The sequence below is a fragment of the Camelus bactrianus genome, chromosome 23 (genome assembly GCF_048773025.1).
Source record: "Camelus bactrianus isolate YW-2024 breed Bactrian camel chromosome 23, ASM4877302v1, whole genome shotgun sequence".
NCBI lineage: Eukaryota > Metazoa > Chordata > Mammalia > Artiodactyla > Camelidae > Camelus > Camelus bactrianus.
Window position 1 is genome coordinate 817,447 of NC_133561.1, and position 22,661 is coordinate 840,107.

At 60.6% G+C, this 22,661-nt stretch overlaps 1 protein-coding gene and 1 long non-coding RNA gene across 4 annotated transcripts in view; one reads left to right on the forward strand and one right to left on the reverse strand.

The window, feature by feature from the left end:
• The window catches only part of NAV1 (neuron navigator 1), a 203,260-nt gene that overhangs the window by 80,581 nt on the left and 100,018 nt on the right, over window positions 1–22,661 (reverse strand). For all 3 annotated transcript variants that reach the window (XM_074351515.1, XM_074351514.1, XM_074351513.1), the window contains one exon: window positions 2,060–2,162. In XM_074351515.1, the coding sequence (XP_074207616.1) occupies window positions 2,060–2,162 (103 nt within the window). The remainder of the gene's footprint in view (window positions 1–2,059; window positions 2,163–22,661) is intronic.
• LOC141574737 (uncharacterized) lies at window positions 2,111–13,159 on the forward strand. The gene is made up of 3 exons (XR_012501748.1): window positions 2,111–6,502; window positions 6,673–8,214; window positions 8,472–13,159. It is a non-coding gene; the product is annotated as an uncharacterized LOC141574737 (long non-coding RNA).

The window sequence follows — 22,661 nt, forward strand, 5'->3', positions numbered from 1 at the left end:
TGAAAATGACCTTGCTGGAGGCACTCACTGGTCCGTAACCCCCTCAGGGACAGCCTGCGTCCGTCCTCAGGGCGGGTGCCCTGCACTGCGCCTGTGCACAGCCGGCCGGGCTCTCAGCTCGCTGGACGCAGACACCACCCTGATCGGCCTGTGTGACTCTGCAGCGTGACCCCTTCTCCCAGCCTCTCGCTGCTCCTTCTCAAACCCAGGGGATGTGTATGTACCCTGTCCACTCCAGGGCTGAGGCCAGGGCTGATGGATGGAAAGCACTTCAATAAGTAAAAGGGCCATAAAAGTTCAGGGAATCATTGTTTGGGCTATCGAAGTGTGGACCAGGATAATATAAACCAAAGGCTAAGAGAGGAAGTGGCTCTGGGTCCACAGTAAACAGAGAAACCAGCTCAGGGCTCTCGGTTTCTTTCCCATAAAGGGAGACAGAAGCCAGAGGCCCAAGGCCTTCCCCCCAAACCAGACGACTTTGTGCAAAAGGTTTCTGGCTTCCCTCCTCCGGCTCCAACTCCACAGAAAGCAGCAGAGCCTGCCTGGGGTCAAGCTGTCTTAACTGGGGGGCCGGGGGCTCAGAGTCAGGGGAACAGGAGGCGGGAGCCCCGCTTCTGCCCTTCCCCAGTGGGTGAGTCATTTGGGGTGTGACCCCCTCAGGGACAAAGCACTTGCCGTCCTCTCTGGCCTGGGGCTGGCTGGTGATTTGGCGCTGAGCCCGCTGCAGCAACTTCCCTGCCTTGGGGAAGGACGTTCAAGATGTCATCCATGGGGTCCCTAAAATGGTGAGCCGAGCCAGACCCCACCCCACTGGGGCTCCTGCTTGGGGCTGTGAGGGATGGAGGCTGGAGACAGATGTAAAGGGACCTGAGCCCCAGGGCCTCCTGGAGCACCACCGTCCACTTTTCTCCAGACCTCTCCGATCACATCCCTCTCAGAGTCGTGGTCCTGCTGGCCTGAGCAGAGGTGACCTCAGAAAGAAGAGGCTTTGCTTAATCGTTTGAAATATTTTAGATGTCTGGGAGCAAAGCGCAGAGTGTCCCAGATGGAGGGTGGGACGGGGGCTGGGAGAGGAGTGGTGGACAGGGGGAGAAGAGGGTCTTTGTAGGAGGACCGCGGCCAGTGGGTGGGTGCTACTGAAGCCAGTTTCTGCTCCGTTTCACAGCAGTGGCAGCCCCACGAGGATGGGGACAGCTGAGGGGTGATGAGTTCTCTGTCACTGGAGGCATGCAACTTTAGTCTGAATTTCACATGGCCACGCACTTGGGCTAAGGAAAGCCCTCTTTCCGTCCCTCCGTGTCCCAGCTTTGCTCTCATTTTCCAACCCTAGGAGACGGGGAGGAACCCGCTTCCAGTCCAGCTGGAGAGGCTGCCCATCCCTCTCTCAACCCTCCTGCTCCACGTCCCCCCCACCCCGATGTCTCAATCCTGGCTGTTGGCTCCCTCCCTTGCTACCCCCAGGGTGGAGCCCAGCCCTCTGTCCCCCTTGGAGCTGAGGCATGAGCTCATCTGGGCAGCCCGAGGAGCCAGAGGGGAAAGTCTGAGTCACGGCAGCGCCCGCGGCCAGGACTCCGGTGCAGGAGAGGCAAGTGCCCCATGCGGCCCTCGGCTGCAAGGTCTCGCCAGGGGCAGGTGGAGGGGCCCCCGCTGTGCTGGCCCCGGGTGGGAGGAGGAGGAAGGACCCCGGGTGTCAGGAAGGGCCCGACCCTGGAGTCCAGAACGCTGGGAGCTCAGAACCGGAGGACAAAGGGAATTAATGACACCGTGTGAACACGTGGAGACTGGCACCACAGGAGGGAAGTGGACACGGGGGATCGCACACTGAGCCCTGTGCTGGTGTCTGCTCCCCGCCCCTCCTCCCCCGCTTCTGCCTAGTGATTTTCCAACTGAATTAAATGAAATGTAACTCTTGAGCAGAAGCAGACACCAGGCAAGGCCACGCTTCTCCCGTGGACGTGGCCGAGCCCTGGCTCCCGCAGCTCTGACCCCAGGGGCTGAGATGTAGGCCTGGGCCAAGGTCACAGGGCCCTGCCCTCCGTGGTCAGGGAAGGGCTCTTACCTGTGAGTCACCTGGGACCCTCGCAGGCTGCACATGGTCTCTTCCAGGTTTTGCCGGAGATCCAGCACATTCTGCACCGTCCTCTTTCTCTGTGACTCGGGGTCTGGAGGGAGAAGAGCTGGGTGAATGACGAGGATTTGCCCCCTGGTGATCGGGGACGTGGAAGGTGACCCTACCCCAGGTGGCCAGTCCCTGGGACGTGCTGTGTGCCTCTCAGGCCATCCTGAGCCCCTTGACGTCCCAGCCCTGGAAGGGGCCTTCGGTGTCCGTGCACCCCCGTGGCCCCACGAGACCACCTGTGCTTGGCTTTGCTGCAGGGGCTGTGCTCCTCCCAGCAGGGGCCCGGCCAGGCTCCCGGGGCTGGGGCCAGCCGGCATGTCTGCCCGAAACGCCGCCAGTGTCGTGCTGGTAAACGTTTAACCACTGGCTCTTGGAGGTGCGGAGGCCCAAGTTTGTCGTGTTTGCCAGTTTTGGGGTGCAAATACCCTGCACAGCTGCTGTCAGGCTAGCAGTGTGACGCCAGACTCCGGGAGAGGCGGGAAGGGTGGGCTCTGGGAGCCAGCACGAGCCAGCGTCAGTCTCCACCCTCCCCGGGCCCCGGGCACTGACTGGGAGCTTTGGCAGTTGCTGGGGGCATCCAGCGGAGAGATGCTGGTGGGGAGGGGGCAGTGAGCAGCCACCCTCTGGAGCAAGGGCTGAGCAAGGAGACCTTGTGCCACAGGTGCGACCCTGGGTGAGGACAGGTGGGCCCGGCCCCCACCCTAGAAGCCTACGCTCCTGGTCTTGGTTTCCAGGGAGGGGATGAGCCCGCGCAGGTGAGAGTCAATGCCAGAAGATGGAGATCTACCCCCTCTCCTGTCCAGGGTGAGCGCACCCAGAAAACGGAGGTACCCGAGCAGGAAGGGACTCAAGAACCTCCTCCTTCCCTCCATCAGTCCATTAAGGGAATCTTTATAAAACACGATTTGAGCAGATACCACAGTCATCCCTGCCCTACGGCTCATCCTTGACCTTGGGACTCAATCACTGAATGGAAGCAAGTCCCCCAGTGTCTCCCTGACAGACAACGTACTGGAAAGTCAGGGACCCACAGAGGCATGGCGGCAAAGCAACGGAGAAGGCCCAGGAGCTCAGACCCTCCAGGCTACCCACCCCACCTGCTCCATTCAGACCCCTGTAGTCCTCCCAAAGCCCATGGGCCTCCCCGCCCAGGCTCGGCAGGAGCGCGAGACTCTTCCAGCTGCCTAAGGGGTCGTTTGTGGGTCCCTCACGAGGTATTTTTTTCCCCAAGACTGAGCTCAGGGCAGCTGGCAGGCAGCTGCTCTGTCTTGTCAGTGCAGGAGGCTGGGGAGGGCGGTGGGTAGCCAGGTGGCATGGCCCTTCCAGAGCCTCGGAGGCACCTTTTCTGAGAACCAGCTCCACACCCAGCCCAGCCCAGCCCTTCCACTCCCGCTCCGGGGGGCCTGGAAGAGGCTGTGCACGTGGGGGCGGGGTGGGGGCCTGGCCGGAGGCTGGCAGGGACGAGGGCAGGCCTCTGTGTGTCACCCCGCGGCTGCCAAGGTCTGTTTATCCTGGCAGGGGTCACCTCGTGAGCTGCTCGGTGGTGGCAATGATGGCCTGGCATGGAAAACAGACAGGGTCATGAAGTGTAATGTGTTTTTAATGCTGGGCTCTAGAATGCCCACAGGGGCCCAAGCACACGGTTCCAAGATGTGGGTTTCTGGGCCAGGGCAATGCTTTCCTCAGGTTTGGCAGAGATAAGGGAAAAGGCAGGCATGACTCCAGGGGTAGGCAGCCCCGAGGGGGAAGGGACCGGGAGTGACTCAGAGTCTGCGTGTGCCCCCCCCCCCGCTGGACCCTCACAGCACTCTGTGCTGCTGCCCCATTTCACAGACTCGGAGGGTGAAGTGCGCCACCCAGGGTCACACGCCTGCCTGCAGCGCAGAGCAGAGCCGATCCCAGGAGGAAGCGCGCATGCCTTCTGATCTCTCAGGGCATCTCTGCCCGGCGGCGTGCTCAGTGAGGGCCACAGCAGGCGCTCAGGGAGCGTTCAGGACGCTCTCTGCTGTGTGACCACAATAAAAAGTGCACTAAGGAAGAGTGGACGCAGGCGTGTCCCATTCGGAAGATATCGATCCCACATGGTGGCCAGCCCAGGGTGGGCCTCTCTGTTTCTGATGCTCCAGGCCCTGGGACCTGGGGGATTTGGGACCCGGATCTTAACGCTCTAGTAGTGACAGGAAAAGACCCTCCTTCTTCTCACGGCACCAGTCACGGTGCCCTTTCCCTACAACCTGACCCTCGGAGACCTCCACCCTCGCCCCAGCAGAGCGGGGCAGGACCACCCCAAAGTCTTCAGACTTGCCCCAAATCAGGGCCACAAGAATCCTTGTTAGTGACGGTCCAGCAGGGTCACTGGAAGGACAGGAGGACAGGAGGCTGAGGTCCAGGGCCAGGGGGCAACCGACTGGAGGTCCAGAGACTTGTTAATGAAAGACATGTGGCACCAGGCTGCTGCCCCCAGATGCAGTGGGCATGCTGGGGAGGAGGCTGGGACAGTGGAGACAGAGCGGGGACAGAGCGGGGACAGAGCCGGGGGCTGGCTCTGTTCTCTGCCCCAGGTCTGGACTGTCCTGCAGAAGCCACCCCACAGCTCCTGCTGTGCCCCGGCAGTGCCCCCTGGTGGCCATCTTGGGCATGTCCCCGCTCCTGGAAGGCTTGGCTCAGATGAGGACGGTGGTGAGGGCTCCTGAGAAGCCTGGCTGTGTCCAGATCCTCGGGTGACAGGCCCGCCCCTGGGGGTGCCGCGAGCCCCAGGAGGAGAGGGCTGACAGGCACGCGAGGAAAGGCCTCCCAGGCTCCAGGGCCCCAGACCCCGTGCAGGGGAAGGGGGACAACTTGGCACTCACACCCCTGATCCCAGAAGCCAGTCCTTAGTTGTTCAGCTTAAAACATGAATAAGTTGCATTTGCAAAAGAACTCACCCCCCCACCTCTGAGGCCAGCAGCACCGCCCTCCATCCCACGGTGGGGGGCTGACTCAGCTGCAGCCCGGGCCCTCACTCCTCTCCCCATGGCTGGGGGCCTGGTGTCCCTGCTTCTCAGCTCCTGCAGAACAGGGTCTCGTCCAGGTGCAAGAGGGATGCGTGTGCATGTGTGTGTGCGTGCACGTGTGTGTGAGAGAGAAGCAGGGCTGGAGGGAGGCCAGCGGGGCTGACAAGGAGGCCTTCAGGGGAGACGGATCGGGTGGAACACGAGTTTGTCCTGGCTGTGTCTCCAAGCCTTGCCCTGCAAATGGAGCAGCCGGGGAGGATGTGTGTGCTCCCCAGGCAAAAGTCTCCCCTAACCCAGCTGTCACCGAGGTAACGCAAGTCGCCACAAACAGCATCCTCCCCGCACGCACTGCGGCATTGCAGGAGGGGCGGTGCTTCTTGCAGGAGGCCCCAGAGCATGCTGCCTCCACCATGAGCCTGCTGGCTACGGATGGCTGTCGGGGAGACCTGACACCACGTGTGCGCGCGCACGCGTGTGCACACACACACACACACACAACGCGGGCACGAGAAGAGGCGCCTCCCATGTCTGCATGACCCCTAAGCTCTGTTCTTTCCACTACAGCTCAGTGCCTAGGACACACACCTACCCGGGGCCCAGCCAGTCCAGTCCGTGGAAGCCTCACATGAGAATCACACTCGCGCCATCTGTGTGCACGGAGAGGGTTAGGGGACGTGTCTCCCGCTGCAGGTGCGGGAGAAGACTGAGGACGCTCGGGGTGAGCTAAGCTGGAGAGGGCAGTGCACTGGGCGGGCGCTGGTGAGCAGGGTCCTTTCTGCTCTGAAGTCAGAGCTGGGGGGACAGGCCTCCCCAGAGGGCAAGACCGAGAACTTGCTGACCAAGAGACAGAGACCTGGGGCCGTGGGGACGGGCGGCGCAGCGGCGAGGACACAGCGCCCGGGGCGGGAAGGCCCACGTGCAGGTGCTGGCGCGGCCCTCCCTGCTCGGCAGGCCTGGCACGCGGCATCTCGGTTTGCGCGGCTTCCCCTCTGTTGAAGGGGGAGATAACGGGCGTTGCCATGTGGATCAAAGAGCCGAGTCACCGTGCTAGGCACGCGGTCAGTGCTCCAGCACCAGGCAGCTCTCCTTTCTCAGAAGGCGCAGAGCGGGTGGGTGGGCAGCGGGCGCCCTCGGAAGGATGGGACCAGAGCCAGCTGCCCCGCTCTTCCATCTGAGGTGACCCTGCCTCAGGTGGGCTCCACGTCTGCTGGGACCTCGTTCTGGTGGGGGGGCCCTCCCACGTGGAGGGGTCACTGGCCTGACTCCCCCTGCCCCGCAGTGATGTGACGTCTTCAGCCCCTGTCCCTGCGACCGACCCTGGTCTCAGCCGTGGGAAGTGCTGGGCCTCAGACCCCTTTTTGGGCCTTCAGTCTGAAACCTGCACTGAAAGGTAAGGACCCCACCCAACAGGATCACGGGCACAGGGAGGAGGTACGCGGGGACCTGTCACCCAGCAGTCAGATGGCCCCAAGTTCCGTACAGTTTTAATTACTGGCTGATGATTAAGTAAACCGCAGTCACTGCCTGCTGAAATCTTAATTACTTCCACCAACGTTCCAGAACCCACATCCAGTGCAGCCCAGGGCAGGGGCCACGGAGGACGGTGTCTGTGTCTGGCTCGCAGGCTGGCTTCTGTCGGGAGGGGCTGGGCCAGCTGGGAACCTGCAGAAGGAGCAGAAGCGGCTCAAGAGGTGGGACATTTTCGAGTCACGGCGTCTCGGAGCTTAAAGGAAGCAGCCGCCTCCACGGGAGAAACAGCTCGTCGCTCAGGCCCCGGAGGGGAGGCCTTGGCCAGCGCCGCCAGCTGGGCACCTCTCTGCACCACAGCCCTCAGCCAGGCCCCTCCACGCTGTGCGCCGGGGTCGTGAGGCACTGAGGGGTCACCGGAAGAGGTGACCATGTGTAAACCAGCTGTCTGAGGTGAACGGAACACGTCCGCTGAGGAAGGAGGGGTTAAGCACCACGCGCGCGCGCACACACACACGCACACACTCTCTCTCAGCGACTCCCAAAAGGAAAAAAAGCCTTTCCTGACCCCACTAGGTCCCAAGGTGGTGTCTCAGTCTTCTCTAAATTCTGAAATTTGCCAGTTTGGGGTCCAGTGCACGCAGGGCACACACCATTCCATCGCAAACACGGACATCTCTCTAACGAAGTGGCCTCCAGCCCCCGCCAGCGGGCCACCGTGCCCCAACAGTACTTGGCACAGCGCCCCTCTCCTCCGCTCTGGGCCCAGCCAGGGAGGGCGCTCTGCACCCGCCTCGGTGCCCTTGGGTGCCCCCACACGCCAGGCATCCGCTCATGGCTCGGAGGCCCCCTGCGAGGGGTGTGCAGCCTCCTGCAGCCAGTGACCCTGCCGTAGGTGGGCTCCTAGCAGCCTGGGCCTCAGAAAGCTCGGTCCTGCACGAGGCGCGGCTCGGGCTGAAATGGACAGAGGACCCAGCTCACAAGCCTCCCCTGCCCTCGAGCACAGCCCAGTGACCCCTCCTGCAGCCCCAGCCCCTTCCTCCACCCCTTCTCTCACCACCTGCTGACCCCAGAGGCCGCAGGAAGAGCCGGGTGGGCCTCCAGGCAAGCACCCCCACTTCCACAAGCACGTAGGCAGGGGTGGTTTTCTCTGTTACTAGTTCTATCATTTCGTTCGCCGCCCACTAAGTCACAATATTGTGGGAGGCGGCTGTCACAGAGCCCTGCAGGGTGACAGGTGCCATGATCCCCGCTGTCAAGTGCTCCTGTTCCCCAGTGGGCTCCTGGGTCCCCATGCTTGCCCCTGAGAAGCCCAGACCTTCTCAACTAGCCAGCGACCCACTGCAGCTCAGCGGTCAGCGGCCCTCCACTGCCTCCTGCGTGGGGAGAACACCCAGAAAGAGCCAGGACGACAGAAACAAGGCACTGGCCACATGGACATGTGAGGCTGGAAAAGGAAACCAGGAGGGGAAGCAAGTCTGAGGCCAGAGAGAGGGGCGCAAAGGGGCACTCCGGCCTGAAACCGGCGGCAAGGGTCTCTCCAGATCACCAACAGCTTTGATTTTGACTGAGTGAGAGGATTTGGCTCCGAGACCCTCAGTAACGTGTCTCCACTGGGCACTGGTCCAAGAGGAGGTGCGAGGCAGGGGAGGAGAGAAGGGGGGCCGCGGGTGGTGGTGCGGGTTCTCGCTTGGCCTTCCTGAGGGCACAGGCCAGTTAGCTGTGGGGCTTTGGGTAAATTACTTCCCCTCTCTGGGCTTCAGCTTCCCTGTCGATAAAATAAGGGAGCTGGGCCACGGGATACCCAAGGCCCCTAATCCACTCTGGCGGCACCCCAGGGTCGTATAGCGCTGTGGTTGGCTGAAGCCTGTACAGGCATCTTTCCTCCCCAGAGTGTGTGAAGACGCAGGTGCCCGGGTGTCGCCCCAGAGATTATGACGCAGCAGGTTGGAGACGGGCCGGGAATCTGCACCACCACGAGCCCCCAGTGTGGGTGACGTGCTGCCGATGGTCACGTTGGAGAAGTCGGGCCCTCTCACTGCCCGCCACTGGCACAGGCTGTGCATCGGAACCGGGGCCTTGAGTTCCTGACGCGAGGCTGCAGGGCGGGGTGTCCTGGGCCGTTACTCCCTTGGCACAAACGCACTGTCCCTTCCCTGGGAAAGTCCACTTCCCCTTCTCCAGGCTTCACCCCTCCAGCTCCCCAGGGGACGCCCCGCCGGGGGCTCGCTGCTGAGACTGGCCACCAGGGGGCACTGCAGGCCCTCAGGCGCCACGGAGCCGCTGCTGCAGTGCTGCAGAGCGCGGCGCCCAGTGGGTCCCAGCCTCTGCCGTCCTGCTTAGCACATCCCTTCTCCCGGCTCCGCACTCCTGGGGCCGACATCCTCCCCAACCCCCATCCTCCTCAGGAACAGCCAAGGGTTTGCCGCACCCATCCTGGGAGCCTGCCGGTTCTGGAGAGAGGGGGCAGAGCCTGGCTTCCGGCGCTGACAGTGTGGGGGTGGCCCCAGCACCTGCGGGCTCCCCTCGACAAGCCCAGAGGCAGGGCCAAAGTTCCCAGAGACCCGCTGGCCTTCCTGCTCCAGCAGCTGCAGACACAGTGCTTGCTGCCCATGGACAGTGGACCAGGCTTCAGTCCCGCCCCGTCACTTCTGCTGCTCCGCGCTGTTCCAGGGCACAACACCTGCTTAGGAGGAGGAAGTAGGGTCACCAGCCTGGCCCTTGCCGGGGCGAGTGGCTGCCTCTCTCTGCAGTGAGGAGCGGCCCAGTGCAGCCTGTGCTTTGGCAGAGCTCGAAGGGCGAGCACATAAGCTCCAGGGGCCACTGCCTAACACCTGACACCGTGCCTCAGGGAGACTCTCTGGTCGAGGGCGGCCGGTGTCCAGGGCTGTGGGCCCTGGAGAGGGCGCCTGCCTTCAGCTCTGTTTGGAGGGGTGCCGGTTTGCTCACCCTGAATTCTGCCCCCTTTCCCTCTGAATGTGAGCTTTTAGGGTCGGAGAGCGGATTCTCAACACAGTCTGTCTACCCTCATTTAGAGACCTGAACTCCTGCCTGGGTGCAGAGGGCTGGCCTCCTGCAGGTCATGGCCTGCCTGCCTCGGCTAGGGCTGGGGGCTGTGGGGCTGGGGGACGTGGCCCTGGTTCCCTGACAGCCCTGCTATCCTGCCCGGTAAACCTCACCTCACGGTCTCCTGGCAATGCCCTCCAGTGATGCTGCCCGGAACCTGCATGTGACACTCGGCTCCAATGAAGTCGCAGCTGCTGGGAGCCCAGTGGTCGTTATGGCAACAGTTCTCACAGCCCCCCCTCCAACCCAGGACCATCTGCTGGCAAAGGGGGGTGGGGAGGAGCTGGGCCTGGGCCCAGGTGTGGGCGACAATTGCAAGGGGCCCTGGGGGACTTCTGGTTGTGAAGCTAGTAATACTAGTACGGCTAACTCGGCCAGCTCCTCCGGCGCCAGGCACGCTTCTCGGGGCTTTCGGTTTGTGGCTGGGTCAGTTGCCATGACGACCCTCTGAGGTGGTCCAGTTATCATCCCCATTGTAGAGTGAGGAAAGGAGGCCTGGAGGGGTTACGCAAGCAAAGCCAGGACCAGAACCAGCCTGACTGCAGAGACACCGTCCTCTGACGTCGCTGCAGCCTCGGTGCACACAGACGAGCGCGTGCAGGGTGCTCGCGGAGCTCCAGTCCACAAGGCTTCGCAGCCCCCTTCCAAGTGTTCCACTCAGTGGCTTTTGGCGCATTTGCGAAGTTGTGCAACCATTGCCACTGCCTAATTCCAGAACATTTTTATCACCCCTCAGAGAGACCCCAGACCCATCAGCCATCACTCCCATTGTCCCCTCGCCCAGCCCCTGGCCACCCCCTGTCTGCTTCCTGTCTCTGCAGCGTTGCCCATTCTGGACACCTCAGATGAACGGAACAGTAAACATGCCGACTTCTGTGACGGGCCCCTTCCCTGCCGAGGCTCCCTCATGCACCGCGCGTCAGAGTGGCATGCCTGTTACACGGTGCAGTAAGCTTCCACTGTGCGGAGCCACCGTATTTCACTTACCCCGTCATCATCTGATGGGCATTTGGGTCGTCCCCATGTCTTGCCCGTTTTATGTATAAAACTGCTATGAACATCCACATCCAAACTTCCACCTGGACGGATGTTTCCATTTCTCTTGGATGTAGGCCGAGAGTGCCCCCGGGGTCTCACAGTAACTCTGACATTTGAGGAAGCTCCAGGCTGTTCTCCAAACAGGCCCCTGCATCTCGCCCCACCCTAGCCGTGTGCCAGGGTTCCACCTTCTCCATGTCCTCTCCAACACCTGTTACTGTTTTTTTTTTTTGATGATCGCCATCCTAGTGGCTGTGAAGCAGAATCTCACTGTAGCTCTAATCTGCATTTCCCTAATGACTTGCAATGTCGAGCATCCTTTTATATTAAAACTACTTACAATTAAATTAAAACGAAGGTTCAGCCTCTCAGCTGCACCAGCTACACTTCAGCGGCTCAGTGGCCGCACCATCGCCTTGGCTGGTGACCACGGCCGCAGACAGGGTGCGTCTCTGTCGCCCAGAAGTACCCCGGGCCGCTCTGCCCAGCCCACTGGCTGGGTCTACACTGGCGCCGCGGCTCTTCCCATAATGTGTTGCCTTTGGTGCACTTTGAATTCAGCAAATCTGCTTTGCAGATGGCGCCCATCTTAAGGCTCCCAGGGCCCAGAGTGGGTTGGACAGAAAACTGCTGGGGCACAGCATGCGCGTCGGTGGCCGTCAAGGTGAGGGTGGGTCCCGCCGGCACTGCCCACTCTCACTCCCCATGCCGCCCCTGAGCCCCCGGCATCACTGCCTTTCCAGGACCTACCAGAGGCCAAGTGACAGAAGGTGTCAGTCTTGCTGGGGGCCTGATTAGAAAGCACAGGAATTCCAGGCATCAGCGCTCCCGGCTGCAGAGCCCTCAGAGCTCTCCAACCTTGACCACTACAGGTCCTCTGCAGACTGCCCACCTGGCTCTCTGGGAGTGGCTGTAGCTCAGCAAGTGGACAAGCCAGATGGACGGGCTACTGCTGCCTCCAAAGCCCCAGCTGCCCCCCGAGAAGCTGCTGATGTCCACCCTGACCATCGGCACAGGGGGCCAGCCTAGGGGGCACAGCCGTGGCTGGAGCTCCTGTTGGGGGCTAGGGGCGTAGGGAGGGGATCTGGAAGAGGTGGCCACTGGCCTGAAACCAGGGGAAGGGCAGGCGTGAGCCTGACCCACAGCAGAGCCTGGCCCAGGCGCGGGAAGGGTGCAGCCTAAGCCTGCTGAGCCACGAGAGAGGCGTGGCTGTGACCTGGTCAAGATGACAGCGCCTGCGGGTGTCAGAGCCACGCTAGGGGGTGCAGGAGGCGGCCAGGCCTTAGGGAGGGCCCTGGGGGGTGGGGAATAGGGAGAAAGCTGGGGGCAGGGTTGGGGCCATGCAGGGCTGCCCGGGGCAGGGGGCCCTCTCCTGCAGAGGCCGCTCACACCTCCCTCTCGCCCGCCCGGCCCCGCATGCAGAGCATCTGCTCCTGTGTGGAAGCTGACAGCCGCCTCACCCGCCTGCCTCCTCCCCAGAGGACTCCCATTTCTGAAAAGCTCTGTACTCACAGACCCCCTCGAACCTCGCTGCCCACCCCCAGGACCCTCAGGCTCAGCCCATCTGCCGCCAGCACCTCCAGGATGGTCCCACTACCACCAGAAGGACTAGGCTTAGACAAAGGCTGAGGCGCTCCCCCAGGGCTGTGCACCACCGAAGCAAGGAGGAGAGGTCCGTCTTAAAGAAGACTTCCCACGAAGGGGAGGACTCCTGCCGTTGACAGAGACTTGCTGGAGCTACTGGGGGGCAGAAAGTGTCCCCCGGGCAGGAAGGAAGGGAGGGGAAGGAAAGGAATGGGACATCCTCGGTGTGCGTGCTGAGCGTGGCGCTGAACCCTGACGCACGTGGTCCTTGAACACCTCAGCCCTGGGCGAGTAGGCAGCTACCCCGCTTCCCAGATGCCAGGCTCAGAGGGGCCTGTTAACCTCCCAGGGTCACACAGCCGGTGCAAGTGGTTACTGGGACTCTGAATCCAAGTGTGACTCTGAAGGCCACACTTTTTCCACAATAAACTATAAACGACAACAAGGACAGTGCTGGGCGCCGGGAGGCCCTTCCCAACAGACATGCCGGAGCCGTCCACCTCACAGGTCACAGGAGCGGCCCATCCTGCTCGGTGGAATGAATGCGGTGCAGGGTTGCCAGGAGGGTGCAGGGTTGCCAGGAGACAGGCGGCGTGGGCAGCGGGCCAGGCCAGCGTTCCCCACCTCCAGGACGCGGGGCCGCGGCCAGCCCTGGCCTGGCTGGCAGGCGAGGCTCCGCCTGCCGCCTCCTCGAGGGTGCCCGTTTTCCCACTGGGCTCTGCCCCAGTTCTGGAACCTGCGAACCCTCTGGCCTCAGACGAACCTTCCTAGAGCTCCTGGCAGGCCAGTTGTGCGGCCCGCTTGCCAAGACCAAGGCCGTGCTCCGGACCAGGGCGGAATCGGTGCACGCAGAGCTCCCTTCTTCCAACACAGAGCCTGGGAACCAGCTCGTTCCAAGCAGAGCCCCAGCACCCTGGCCGCCCTCCCTCTCCGTGGTCCCACCCACCTCCTCCTGCCCCTGTCCCGCCCCCACCTGCTGCCTTGCACTGGAGGAGCCGAGGGTCCCCACGAGGCGGGGCCGAGGCTGGAGTCGCTCTGCAGAGCCTTGGCCCCACTTCAGAGCGAGGCCAGGGAGGGTCTGGAGGAGGCAGCAGAGACACCAGGACTTCTCTCAGCTTTCGCCCAAGCCGCCAGAGCCCCGGGCTACAGATGAAGGTCACCGGATGGAACCAAATTTCCAGGGAGAAGTCTCCCCGGGAGGGTTCCAGGTCCGCAGAGCTGCAAGCTCAAGGACAACATGTCCTCCCAGCGTGAAGCCCCAGCCTCCGCCCCACTCCCACGGCCCCCACGGTGTCAGGGTTCTCGGAGAAACCCAGCAGGCCTCCCTTCTGCTGGAGCCTCCTAGAAGGGCAGAGATGGGCGTGAGGGAAAGACGGCCTTGTGTGCAGAGTAAGGTCCAGCCTGGACCAGGACCCACACGCAGGGCTCAGACAGGGCTGCTGGGGGAGGTCAACCCGTCTGCTGGAGTCCCTGGGCTGGAGGCAGGGGCTGGGGAGAGAGTGGGCGTGGGCCACGAGGGCCCAGAGGACTAAGCCGCGAAGTGCCCTGGGGTGGACATGCAACTGCAGTGTCCTCTGCTTTTGTTCACCTTCCTCCCTGTGCAAAGGAGCATCCTGAACCCACAAGGCCGGAGCAGGAGGCCTGAGCCCTGGAGAGGCTGGCCTGGGGGGGGGGGGGTCCCGAGTCGAGGCAACGCTGGGCCAGGGGAGGTTCTCCGGAGAAGGAGGTGGACCAGGAAAGGGAGCCCTCAGGGCCTGGCCGGCCTCCTCTGGAAACACGCAGGCCCCTTCGGCAGGACTGATCTTGTTTCCAGTGAGAAAGCCTCTGACAGGACAGAGCCTGGAACAGACTCCTCTCCCAGTCAGCTGCTGATACCTTTCAGTGGGGCATCTCTTCTTAGGGACATGTGGCTGACCACCCCTCAAGGCCACCATCCCAGGACTGGTCCACAGCCTGGATCGGCCTGCTGGTGGCCTGGGCCACGTTCTCCTTGCAGGTGACCCCAGCCCAGCTCGGCGCAGGAGGCTCCAGCAGCTGGTAAGCCTGCCCCCAGTCCCTGGGGTCATCCATCATTAATGAGGAGGATGCAGAGGGCGCGTCCTGGGCTCACAAGGAGGGATGGGGCAGAGACGGGGACCTGCTGCCGGTGCCCAGGTCCGGCTGCAGTCAGCACATCCTTGTTTTTTCCTTCAAAGGACAATGGGGGCCCCTCGGCCCTCGAGGTTTCCTGCCCATCGCCTCCACTCCCCGTTACAGGAAGCAGCTCCCTTATGCACCCCCAGCTGGGGGATTCCAGTGATGATTCGGGGCTGCCTCCCCCAGCAATCTGTGCTCCCGCGGCTGTCAGTTGCCATGGGAACAGCGGGCCAGGGCTCCTGGGGACCAGGGTGAACAGACTTGACTGAATTGATGTCTGTGTGTGTCCCCTCCCCCACTGGGAAATTAAACTGGGGACCGCACTGGGGAGGGAATTTAGTACAGGAACACCAGGCCCAGGCTGGAGGCTGGGGGGTGGCAGAGGTGGCTTCAGACAGACCCCTCCCCCATCCCAGCCCAGGGAGTCAGAGGGCAGGCCATCCACGCTACCACGCCTTTGCCTGCTCCATCTCCTACTGCTCGCATCTAAAGGGCCATCCCCGTTGGTGTGACTCCTACCTATGCTTCAATGCCCAGTCACACCTCCTCCAGGAAGCCTTCCCTGACCACCTTAGCAATCACTTTTTCACACTACCGAACATCTGGCGTTTGAGCCACTCTTGACAAGGAGCACATACTACCTTTGCAGCAACCACTCGTGCCTGCTGGTCTCGTCCCCCTCACCGGACACAACACTTCTTACGTAACTGCACCTCCACCCCACAGCCCAGGAAACGTTTACCTGATGGAGTGAGCAAATGTGTCCTGGAAGGACGCAGGCTACCTAGCCTCGTCCTGTCCTCAGGTCCTTGCCGGAGCCCATAACACATTTCCTGCACAGCTTCCATATCCCGATATAGTCCACACTTCCTTACGTGTCTGCCTCCAGGGCAGAGAACAAATGCTATCCATCCTTGAACGTCTAGCACCTGCCTAGGGTGTAGCAGGTCCTCAGTAAAGCCCACTGCACAAGTGCATCCTCTGGGCACGGAGTTGCCCACCTGCCACACCGGTCCTGCCTCGAGGGAGTTGTGGGTTCACATGTAGGCAGGAAGACACAGCCACCCCATCTTTCCAGCTCACTTCCTCTGGGAGACTTTCACGCAAGCCCCACCCCAACTCCCGAACCTCCTGTCTCAGTCCCACCTCTGCCTCTCAGGGCCAGCAGCTGCCAGGCTGCCAGTCTCTCCTGCCGCTGGCGTCCGGCTCGACTCCGCGGGCTTGTGAGCGCCATTCTTGCGGGTGCCTCAACCAGGCTCTGGCCCCGCTGCGGGCATCAAAGGCAGGACCCTCTGTCTTCCTGCCAGACACCCCCCTCCCACTGAGTCAGACACAACTCAGGGGGCAACGGCTCCCCTGACACCATGAACACTCTCAGTGGTGCTCAGGAACTCATGCTAAAGATTCCCTGCATTTTCTGGGCCATGACAAATTCTTCTTACCAGGGATCACAGTGATCCTCCCTAGAAGGAAGACGTCTAAATTTTACTGGACCAAGACTCTTTAACACACTGAAAAAAGCTGTAATAAAATTCTCCACCGCAGACTCCGGAAGCCAGAGCTCCCAGTGACCCTTTCCCTGCAAGGGTCCCGACGAGCCCCACTGGGTGGGCTCTCAGGTGAGGCTCCTTGGGGCTCCCAGGGTGCCTGCCTCCCTGACAGCGCTCCCTGCGTGGCCCTTGTGGACACCCTCACCGCGGCTGTGCTGCATCCACGCTGCTCCTCCAGGGTGCAGAACGCGGGCTCCCCTCGCATCTGTGAGGGGGCGGATACATGGTGAGCCGGCAGAGGGGGAGGACTGAGCCACTGGGCCACGCAGAGAGTGGGCGGGCCAGCAGGAGGGGAGACACAGTCTACAGAACACGAACCTGCATGTGGGACCTGGGACCCAGAGGGGTGGTGAGCTCCTTTCTGGGGGCTTCAGGCCGAACCCTGTACCTCAATTCCGTGGTTAGGACCCTGGACCAGAGCCAGGAGGGAAAAGCAGGTGACAGCTTTTCCCCGACTCCAAACGACAGTGGTGACTTTCAGAGCGTTATGTTCAGACATAGTCCAAGGCTGAAAAAACCCTCCCGGGTCCGCCAGGAAGGTGCCTGGTTTTATGAGACACTCCAGGCAGCCGCCGCACACTTCACTTTTGAAGGGTCTGCAGAGCAGGGGATGCTTCCTGACCAGAGCTGCGAAGCCACAGTCCTGTTCCTCACCCACAGAACAGGGGCTGGGCAGCCTGCACCCTGTGCCTCGCTCAGTGCTGGGCCCTCTCCTGGGACACCTGCTCCCCGTCCTCCACACGTCCCCACCCTCACCCACATGCTCACCCGCCTGTGAGCACGTGCTGAGCATCTCCATGCCAAACGCCGGGTTGGGCTCTAGCCATAAAACGCCGAACAAAGCCAACTGACCAAACAAACAAAAGGGGGTCTTCTTGGTTTGGTCCCCACACCTCTTCTTCCAGGGAGCCTTCCCTGACGCCCCCACCCAGACTGGGGCTGAGCACCTTCCTTGCACCTCCATCACAGAGGTTCTCAACTGCGAGTGATTCTGGAAATGTCTGGAGACATTTCTGATGGTCACAGCTGGGCGTGGGCTCCTGGCACCCAGTGGATCGAGGCCAGGGACACTGCTAAATATCTAACGATGCACAGGATGCCCCCCAAAAGCATTATCTGGCCCCAGATGTCAGTAGTGCTGAGGCTGGCCTGTCACAGAGCTCTGTTAACACTAAGGACCACGCCTCTGTTTCCTAGATTTTGGGTCCCTTGAGGGCACGATCCTTGGATTGTAATACTTGAAGTTGGTCTTGCAAGGACACAGAGATTCCAGAACCCCTGGAAGAACACGAGTGGTACTCATCTTCCTGGGGAGGCAGATCTGAGACCGGAAAGGTTAAGAGGCACTGACCAGGGGCCCAGTACTGCGGCTCGGTCAGGCCACGGCGGAGACAGCAGACTGTCCCTGGGGGAGCAAACCCCCCCCCCCCAGTGCTCTGGGGCCCCGGCAAAGCTTCCATCACCACTCTGACCTCTCTCCAAACTTGGGGTGGGATTCTGACCAGAAAAAGCAGCTCAGCAGTCAGAGCTCTGCTCCCTGGTGCCCCCACCAGACCCCAGTATCATTCAAGACAATTAAATTACGCAAAGTAAGTTCTGGTAAAAAGGAGGCGGCCCTCGGTCAGCAGGTGTGCTGGGATTAGCTGCGTCCCTGAAGCCCACGACAGTGCCATTCGTCTGCCGGCGGACTGGACCGGCAGCACATCCAGGAGCCCAGGTCCCAGCCTCCGACGCTCCCCTACCCAGCCTCCTCGTTAACGGAGACAACTTGTCAAAGTGAGAGGGTTCTGTTCCATCAAGTCGGGGCAGGGGAGTGAGATAAAGGGACATTTGACTCCCTGCTATCAGCCGGAGACACTAATGAATCCTTTGCTTCCGAAGACGATTATCGGACAGAATAATTCATTGCTAGAGATTAATTGGACTAATTATGTTGGCTCTCAGAAGCCCCTGAATGATTATTTTCCACGGGGCGGGTGTCAGTGATAATGTGTGACACCGAGCCTCTCCCCCCGGTGGAAAGCGGCCAGAAGGACTCCCTGCCTTTGAACCGTGGGCAGGGCGGCGACGTTTCAGCTCTGATCTGGTTATAAGGTGCCCACATTTCACCTTTACTCAGAGAAACAGGACCACGTCTAACAGCCTTTCTCATGGCCTCCCTCAGCGTCTTCTTCAAAACACCCCACTCCTGCCAGGACTCTCTGCTTCCACAGAACAGGGAGCCCACGAGTGCGTGACCTCACCTCCGTCCTAGGGGAGAGGCACCCGCTCCACCCACTGAGCCTGCCGGGGCCCCTTCTCGTCCGGGGCCACCCCCGCCAGGCCACCCTCAGCCCACCATGACCCAGAGCCCCGGACCCGCACACAGCCAGACTCCCTCCCACTCTGCTCCGCACCCCTGCCATCTGTCTCTTTAATAAATGGAGAGTGGGCAGCCCTGCGACATGAATAACCACAAAGGCTGAGCGCACAGCAAACGAATTTAGGCGTTAAAACAACCAAGCTGATCTGACACGTGTAGTATTTGCACCGGCACTTTCTGGCTCCGCGGCGTCAGACACGAAGCGGCTGGGCGGTCACTCTCTTCATCACGCACGGGCGGCTGAGGAACGTCCCAGACGACGTCACCAGAGGCCCCCCCCATCCGAGGCTCCAGAGAAACTGGCTTCCCCCCCTTCTCCCCATCAGCCTCTGGCCTCCAGACTGCGTCGGCTTCAGCAGCGGGCGGGCACCACGTCAGTCTCAGGGCCCAGTCTACCCGGAGCCAACATCCAAGGGACTAGGCGGCAGCTTTCGAATCAGACAGATCTGGGTGTGAATCCTGACTCTACACTGAGGTCTGCATGCCAAGAAGCTTAATGTTCAAAAGTCTCATTTTTATTTCACCTGCAAAATGGAATTAAACACTTACTTCTTAGGGTTATTGGAAAGACTAAATCAGGTAACTTACGTTAAGTGCTAGCACAGGGTCGAGCACACAGTAGGTCCTCCAACGGCAGCAGTCGTCACCATCATCAGTGTAAGTGGGGGAGTCTCTCCGTCCAAGTCCACTTTGGTTACAAACCTCGAGGTTTTTAGAGGGTCCTCGGCTCTAAGCCCTTCCCAGCCCTCCACCTCAATGGAGGAAGTTGCCAGGGGACGTAACACATCTCCTCTCCTCGCCTGAGCTGGACAGATGCACGCCAGGTCGAGGAGTGGTATGATGTAAGGGAAGACATATCCCGCCCACCCAGCGCCCCTATATTTACTTTGTGTTTTTTTAAACTTTCTGGGGGGGGGGGGAGAGGAGGTCATTAGGTTTGTTTATTTATTTATTTTAATGGCAGCGCTGGGAACTGAACCCAGGACCTTGTGAATGCTAAGCACGCACTGAGCTGTACACCCTCCCCGCCCAGTGCCCCTATTTAAAAGAGAAAAAAAGCGACCTATAAAACCGTCCTGCAGTAGCTGCCCAGGTCCCGTCAGTGAGATAGACTTAGACTGGATGGTAAACTCCTCAGAGTGAGGGTCGTGGGGGAGTCCATGGAGCAGCTTACATAACGCTGTGTGCACTGGCACAGGAGGCCTTCCTAAATCTTCTGAGGGGAAGAGGAAAGGCATTTAGGACACAGCCAGCGAGGAGCTGAAGGGTTCCTGTTAAGGGGTCACTATGCATAATCGCAAAGTGCCTTTCACACAAGGAAGGAGCTTCTGAATGGAGGGAGGCAGCTAAGCTCTCCGCAGGGCAGCGCAAGCCAGCGCCCCGCCCTGGGCTCTCCCTGCGGTGGCAGGGCAGGCAGCCTGCAGCGCTGGGCTGTTCTCCAGAGAGAAGGACAGATCGTGGTCCGGGAGCACTGTAAGAGTTCTTTAGGAGGCAAAGGTAGCCAGAGAAAAGCTACTTACAGAAGCTCGTGAAATGAGCAAGTGGACTGCGGGCTGGGGCGGGGTAGGAGGCAGATGGAAGTAATTGCAACAGTGCGGTAAAAGCACAGGTTTTCAGCTCAGCATGAAGAAATGCAGTTAGAAATGCCTGGGACACACTCGAGCCCAAGTGTCACGTGCAGCTAACGAAAGGGCAGGTGGTGCCCACGGTCAGGGGCTGCACCCCAAACATTCGAGATTCATCAGCAGATCTCTGTACTTTGAAAGCAGCCTGTCCTGCAATTTAATCAGACTGCTTTCCAAACACCTTGACTAAAGAGATGAGTGTTTTGACGGGGACTTCGGGGAAGGGCTGATCCAGACAAGTGATCCAGATCCTTACAGCGGCAGGCAGGACGGCAGCCCGAGAGAAGCGAGCATCTGGGGAGTGGAGGAGTGGGGCAGAGGCCGGGGTGGGGCAGGTGCTAGCGCAGCCCTGGTTTTCCCTAGGACTAAAGACCCCGTACCCTCCAGGAGGACAGGGCGGCTGCCACCTGACTCTTGCTACGTCTGCACCATTCCACACCCTCCTTTCTGGCTCTGGAGCTGCAGGAGAGTAAGCCGAGGACATCCTGTCCTGCTGACAAGCAGGACAATCTCTGGCACTCTTCACAGGGACATGATGCAGAAAGCAGGCCGAGAGTGTGCCACCCATGGTTCACAGGGCCATGAGGCCTGCAGCTGGGGGCCTCCCCACGTATCCACAGGCATCACCACGCCGCCAGCACAGGGCACAGAGAAGGACAGGCCGGGACAGAGTGGATCTGAGGAGCAACGCAGGCCCGGGGGCTTGTCGCTCTGCCGCCAGCTGGCTGTTTCCTGGCCCTGTTCCTCGTCTGGAAAGTGATCTGTAAGTCATTTCAGACTTTGTGGACTCTGTTTAGAGACACACACATGTCCTGAGTGTCACCGCAGGGGAAGGAGGGTGCGGGATGCTGGGCCAAGGGGGACGGGCAGGGCTGTCACTAAGGATTCTGCCACTGGCAATAATGGATCCCAGACAGTTTGGCCTCACACCAGGAAGTATCAGGTGTTCAGGGAAGCAGATACAGGAGGAAATGAGCAGAAACACCCAAACACCAGGTAACGGACACCTTGCGAGGACCACAGGCTGTTTCCTGCAGAGCATCACCTGGGGGAAGGTGGGAGTTAGTTTGCCCAGAGGCCCCGGGATAAGAGATGCACCCACAGGCCCAGAAGCGCTTCACCTCTGGGATGGGGCAGGTCTGTGAACGGCATGCTTGCTGCAGGGCTTTCGGAGAGCAGGCGTTGCCTTGAAGGCTGTGATTCAGAAGAAACGGGGTTTTAAAAGCTGCGGAAAAGAAAGTTTAGAATGAACCGTGTGGTACTAGATTAGAGTTGGGGATATTGGTGTTAACTAATGTTTATCCTTTTGATTAAATTAAATGTTATGACAGGTGTGTGTGCACACACAGGTTAGCGCACACACACGCGTCCTGGCTCTGCCCCCCGAGAGGCGCCAGGAGCAGTGAGACCCGGCGCCGCTGGGCACGCCAGCACCCAGACCTGGGTTTCTAACCCCGTCCTCCACACACGGCAACAGAGCTCATTCCTGGACTGGAGCAGAGAGTATGCGAGATGAGTCTGGGGCATCTTGGGGCCCAAAGGCAAGGAGATTTTTAAGAATTCAGGGTGGGTCAAAGGGACGTAGGTAACAACAAAGTGGTCTCGCGGCAGCCCGTGCCGGAACAGTTTGAGCAAGAACAGAGACACTGTGTTGGAGTGTAACCCAAAGGCTGAAGTGAATACCCAGGGGTACACACCGACCTGACGGAACAAGCAGAGGAGAACGCGCCGCTCCCCCTGCAGAAGGTGCACCGGCACTGCGGGAGCAGAAGTCCCCCGACTCCTTGAGTGCGGTGCCCGCGTGACCTCCTTCTCAGTAAGGAGTAAGAACGCTGCGGGGGGGGGGGGGGGTTGCAGTGGGGACACCTGACAAACACAACGGCAGCCAGATGGTCAAGGTCACTTGCAACAGTAAGTCACGTCGGAAGGTGGACACCCTTCATCTGATGTCCTGAGAGTGACACTTCGCCTCTGCCGTCTTCCTCCCCCAGCCCCCAAAGCCTCTGTCTGACCACGAGAGAAACACGGACAAACCAACATTGCAGGGCAGTCTGCAAAACCGCTGACCAGTCCTCGAAACTGTCAGGGTCGCCAAAAACAAGGAAAGTCGAGAAACGGCCGCAGCCCAGAGGAGCCTAAGGAGATGTGGTGACTAAATGTCGTGTGGTCCCTGGTGGGGATCCTGGGACAGAGAAAGGACATCAGCTAAAAACCAAGGGAACCCGAATAAAGTGTGGACATGGTTCATACTAACCAATGGGGACCGGCTCGTTAACTGTGCCAAGTGAATCAGAGTAACGGAACACGTCAGCAACGGGGGACGCGTGGGGTGCCTGACAACTCTCTCTAACGTCCCTGCTATTTGGGGATAAATCTGAAACCATTCTGAAATTTCAAAGTTCATGGAAAGATAAAGGCTGCACAGGTGATTCTGGGCACAGCCAGGGTGATGTGTCGTGCAGGAGACTCTGACAAGAAGAAAGTAATGGGACCAGGCCTGCCGGGGAGGGGCTGAGAGTCTGACCTGGGGGGGGGGTCACTGCCAGACGGGGGACGGAGAGTGAAAAGAACGCCTCAACCCTTGGGGGCTGTCAGGAGACCGCCATGAGGGCCCAAAGACCCCAGGAGAGGGTTGTGGGCAGGGGAGGGGGCAATCCAGAAAAATGTTTTTAAAGGATGGGTAAGGTTTTTGTAGGTGCAGAGGGAAGAAGCGGGTGTTTT